A 5,171-nucleotide genomic window follows, 5' to 3' on the forward strand; every position below is an offset into this window, starting at 1 on the left:
AAAAGAAAAAAAAAATTGCTTAAATGAACAGCAACTGTACATTCTTTACTGCACCAAATTTACTATTTGACGTGTTTTTTGGGATCATAATATAAGCAATGGAATACTTGTATGTTTGTGTGTGTATATTTTTTTAAAAAAAATCTTCCCAATTATAATCCAAAAGCATTCTAAAATAGTCACAAATAATACTTACACTGTTTTCAACAATATGTTATCTTTTAAAAATTGAACTGCAATATCCCTGGTCCATCTGGATTTTATAAATCAGTCCCTGCAGTGGTGCCTTTTGGATTTTCAGGAGAGCGTCTTAAAAGGCGTCTAATAATCATAGTTGTTCAAAAACCATCTATCCAAAGACAGAAAGGGATTTTTTTAATAAAGAAAAAGTTTATTATTTTGTATTTTTCATTAGTATTTTAAATTGGGCCAGGCGGGGAAAAAATTAATTTTGAGGCCTCAAATCAGCTACATTTCTATTAAATCCATTAACTGCTTGTCTTCAATTTGTTGATGACTTTTTTTTCTTTCACTCTTCTATTTTGGAACCAAATTGTGACCTGCCTCTCTGAGAGATTTGTAGCAGCCGATATCCTTCTTCTCTTGTCCTTGGTAATGAATTTATTTGTAGCATATTCCCTCTCCAGTTCTTTTAACTGAACTTTTGTATAAGGCACTCGTTTCTTCCTTCCACGCCTGTAGGAGCTGGCATCGGAAGGATGTGAAACCACATCTAGAACAGAAAACCAAAAACAGGAAGGCAGGTGCTATTATTATTCACAATCCTTAAACACATTGTAAATATCAGTTCTATGGATCAACAGACCATCCTTTTGTAAGCTGGCTGGGTTAAGCAAATCAACATTTGCACAAATTCTCCAGGTAAGGAATTTCTTCTCTAGGACTAGTAATACTGCTTGTAAACTTCTTGGCTTATAACATAAGGAAAATCATATACAGTTGCCATAACCTACAGGGTGGCAACTGAGACCTTGTGAATCAAAAAGTATTTTTCAACTAACTTTTTGTGCTCAACAGTCTCTTTTTGCTCCTTGCCTAATTGTCTCTTAGGGCACATACAAAGAAAACCAATACACTATCCTTGCATTTGTTCTCACAATGAAGACAACTGGCATCTAACTTCAGTACAGCTGCAAAATGCAGTGGGAGTCCTGGAGGGGCTGACCCACATAATCTAGCAGTGGAGCCACCAGAACTGATAGCTACATTTTGATGTCAGAATAAAAGGGGGGAGGCTGCAATATCTTTCTTGAGGGGTAGTCAGGACAGCAAGAATGGAGACCAGCATCCTGATGACAGCACAACTCAAAGAGTCACTGTTATGAGATGGGTAGCTATATAAATGGCTTAAACAATACAAATAAATCCAAATGCCCAGATTGTTAATGAGAGGGTGGTAAGCTGGAAAGGAAAATAAAGCACACCATTAGACAAAAGTAATGGAAACTCTAATTTAAGATGGCTGTTAGAGCACCCATGTGCAGAAGGCAGAAACTATGTGAAATAATCAAAATAATCATATTATTTCTGAGAGTCATGATTTAATAAGAAATTGGGAGTTTACCTAAGAGGACTGCTACTACTGCTGTGCTGATTATTATTATTAACCTGACAGACATTAAAAAAAAATTCTTGCTGAAAATTGGGTGAAAATGGGAACAAGAGTCGAAAGCTCAGTTATTTGCACGATCAAGATGTCTGATTTTCCACTGAACCCTCTGGTTCAGACCCCTTGGCATCCGTGCCTGAGAGAAGAAAGCCTTGTCTGGGCAATAGCTGTGGCACCGGGTGCGGGAATGGGAACGTGTGGTGACACCCCCCCCCCCCGAGACTCACAACTCAGAGTCCAGACAACTTGAGGAAGGCCCCAGACCCACCAGACTCGCCAAGGGCCTCGAAACCTCAAGTCTTCTCCCGACCTTACCTGACCGGGCAGAAAGCACAGAAGGGCAGAAGGGACTCCATTTCCCTCGTGGGCTCAGAACGAAGGGAATGGCAGGCGATTCGGGGACGGGGAGCGAGGAGACCCCGAAGCAGCGGCCGCCCTTTGACATTTGGGCTGCAGAGCTACTTCGGGTGCTACACGCATACTCCGCGGGAAGGGAAGGGCCGCGCAGGTGCTTTACCCGGCAGAGCGGATTTCCACAGGTGGGGAGGCTGGCTCTGCTCCTTGGGGCAATAGACCTGCCCGTTCCAGCCGTTAGGGATGGCCCAGGGCTGGTAGCCTTCCACGGGCAGCATGGAATCGTGCCTGGGCTCGCCGCGGCCGCCGAGCGCGGGCACCACCGGCATATCCAGGTAACCCGCCGGCATGGGTTGGTAAGGTCCGGCGGCGTAGCCCTGGTAAAAGGCGAACTCCTTGGCGCGCGAGGGGAAATCTTCGCTGGAAGCCGCCACCGACGTCTCCATGTACTTGTCGGCGAAGGAGGAGGAGGAGGAGGAGGAGGCAGGCTGGGCGCAGGACTTGAACGAGGCGTTGTGGTGGTGGTGGTGGTTGACGCTGCAGGGGAAATAGCCGCTGCTGAAGTAGCTGTAGGGCAGGGCGGCGGGGCCCGATGAGCCCTGCACGGCGGCCGAGCAGGGACTGCACTGCTTGACAGCTGCCCCGGTCTCTGCCATTCCGGCGGCGCTGGGCGCTTCACTCGACGGATATGCGGCGGCGGCGGCGGCGCTGCCCGGACCGGCCAGCGAGGCTGGGTGAGCCATCAGATTCCGGCACTGGTTGGCCGCCACGAAGTTGGTGCCTGCAGCCGCGGCCGCGGCTGCCGCGTGGAACCCCGCTTCCATGTTCTTGTTGATCTCTTCCAGGCTGTTGTCGTAGAGAAACATGACCGGCTCGATCCAGCGAGGATGGAGGAGCACGGAGGCTGTCATAGCCCGATCCGCATTGAGACCAGTGGCTCTTTTTTAAAAGCCCCAAAGACTGAAAAAAGAGATATTCAATCTCTCAGAGTTGACCAGGACTGACGCGCCAGTGTCGTGCCAGGCTGGCTCCCATTGGCTGAGCATCCCCCACGTGATATGCAAAGCAGATGATAATCATCAGAGGAATAAAGTGCAGATAATTCAATAATGTTCTAATCGCGCTGGGGCTGGAATTCCTGCACGCGGACGGCACTGGCACGCGGCTGCCCCTTCCACTCAAGACTCTGTGGGTCAAGAGAGGCACGAACGGGGGTGCTTAAGAACAGGTATTTCTCTCCCCCCTCCAAAGTATGCCTGTCTCCTCTCCCCTCCCTCTCCCCTCTCTTCAGTACATTGCCTATGGGGCATTTTTTTCAGCAGGAGATCCGCGGTCCTGATGTCAAACTTTCGCTAACTCGTCCTTGCTGATATACTTGGTGGTAGATTTTTTTTGGGGGGTGGGGGTGGAAAGGGATGTTTTGTTTTGTTTAGATCCTCCATTCCGCCCACCCCGACTCACTCGACAAATTGATATCTTCTTACCTACCGGAATTGCAGAAGCATCTAGCTTTGTTCTGATTACAGTTACATTTACCAGAACCACATTTTAAAAAGAAAGAAATAACTACTTTCAGGCCACAAGGACATGGCAATGCTTTGGCAAAAGCTTAATGGCACACACTTTCTTCTGCAGGCCTGATTTACTTTCCAAAAATTATAGAGAATGTTACCGTTCTCTTTTACATCAATATTTTACCCCTCTCCAGAGAAAATCATTAGAAGTGCAGGTTGTAGATTGGCTTTGTCAGAGTTCAGAAAACAAGGGGTTAACTCGTCCCTACCACAGTAAAACGCAGAGCCTGTAATTTTTGCTTGAATCATCTTCTACTATAAAAACAAAAACAAAACCAACAACTGGGAAAATTTATTGCCTATGAGTGTCTACCGAGGTTTCCTAATAGTAGCAGAATTAATATTGCTGCTACTACCACCACCACTAATGTTAATCTAAACATATTCAATAAAAAATTAATACAAACCAAGAAAATGCTGCTGAAGCTGCAACTTTAACACTGTTTTTTTCTATTTAAAAAACCCTGTTGTCTGTGAAGGTGTGCCTGTATTCGAAGAAATTATACAAGGAAATGTGTACTGTAAACAGAGAGCTATTGAGGATACACATTCCTTGTAAACAAGTAAATTAAAGGTGATGTCGTTACTGAATGAGACCTGTCAGAAATTTGCCCTGTTCACTACTCTTTAAAGAAGGGGAAAAGCTTCGTGGTGGCGTTTTGTTTATTATTGGGGAGTTGCTTTAATTTTTGATGGTCATACTAAGGAATGGCTAACTGTGGGAGTCACCACACTTATTTTCTCTGGCTGGCATTTTAAACTCTGCATTGTTCAGCGGGGTTTTTCCCCCCCTCCTGGTCTGTAAGGAAGGAACTGATCTGTCAGTTCTCCGGGGCCCCCCAGTCTCGCCAGCCCTTTGCTGAGAATGGTATGCAATCCAGGGAATTTGTCCCTGAACAATATTTCAGCGAATTCTTTTAATTGTAGCCATAAAGGGCTCTTTCCCCTCCAGTCCCAACCTCTCCTGGATTATCTTTTTCCGCATTCTTTCTCATGGCCAAAGGCAAATATTTATTCCTAGCATATTTTCAATCCCCCCTCCCCGCCCGCCCGCTTCCCTTCCTTCCCTTCTCAAAAGTCTTGAGCCTTGGAAAAATAAGAGCTTCGACATCTTTCCATTATTCCACGGAAGATAGAGGGAAGCTTTCACTGTCCCTGACCAACTGGGGAACCGCCGTTCCTTCCATTGCAAGCCAGCCGGGATCGAAGGCAACTATCCTGCACAGAACAGGAGCCCCTAGTCTTCTTCATCCCCTTCGCGCAGGCGGAAGATTCAACGTTCCTCTAGATAGAAGATACTGGTTAAACTTGACTAGAGGCCAAGGTCAAGTTGAAAGCTGCGGGGTCCGGCTAATGGCAGAAGAGGAGCAGCAGCCCTCGAAGCCCCTGCAGCCTGGTTGACGCATCAGCAGCCCCTAAAAGAAGCTTCTTTCCTTTCTCCTGCCCCTCCCTTGGGAAAAAAACCACTTCTAGGTTGCTTTCACACTTAATATGTGTGCCTGTAAAAACACGTATGCAGACAGCCAAATGTAGGCATGTAGACGGTTATGTTCTTTCTTCCTTCCTTCCTTCCTTCCTTCCTTCCTTCCTTCCTTCCTTCCTTCCTTCCTTCC

The 5,171-nt window shown here is 46.5% G+C and overlaps 1 protein-coding gene across 1 annotated transcript; it reads right to left on the minus strand.

The window, feature by feature from the left end:
• Nucleotides 1-488: 488 nt before the first annotated feature.
• On the minus strand, nucleotides 489-2,895 carry HOXA13 (homeobox A13). The gene is made up of 2 exons (XM_015810623.1): nucleotides 2,148-2,895; nucleotides 489-733 (listed from the first exon to the last, which is right to left on the minus strand). Exons 1-2 carry the CDS (start codon nucleotides 2,893-2,895, stop codon nucleotides 489-491), a joined length of 993 nt encoding a protein of 330 aa, XP_015666109.1.
• Nucleotides 2,896-5,171: the final 2,276 nt, after the last annotated feature.

The sequence above is a fragment of the Protobothrops mucrosquamatus genome, unplaced genomic scaffold (genome assembly GCF_001527695.2).
Source record: "Protobothrops mucrosquamatus isolate PMUCROS unplaced genomic scaffold, P.Mucros_1.0 scaffold12, whole genome shotgun sequence".
In the NCBI taxonomy this organism is placed as follows: Eukaryota; Metazoa; Chordata; class Lepidosauria; order Squamata; family Viperidae; genus Protobothrops; species Protobothrops mucrosquamatus.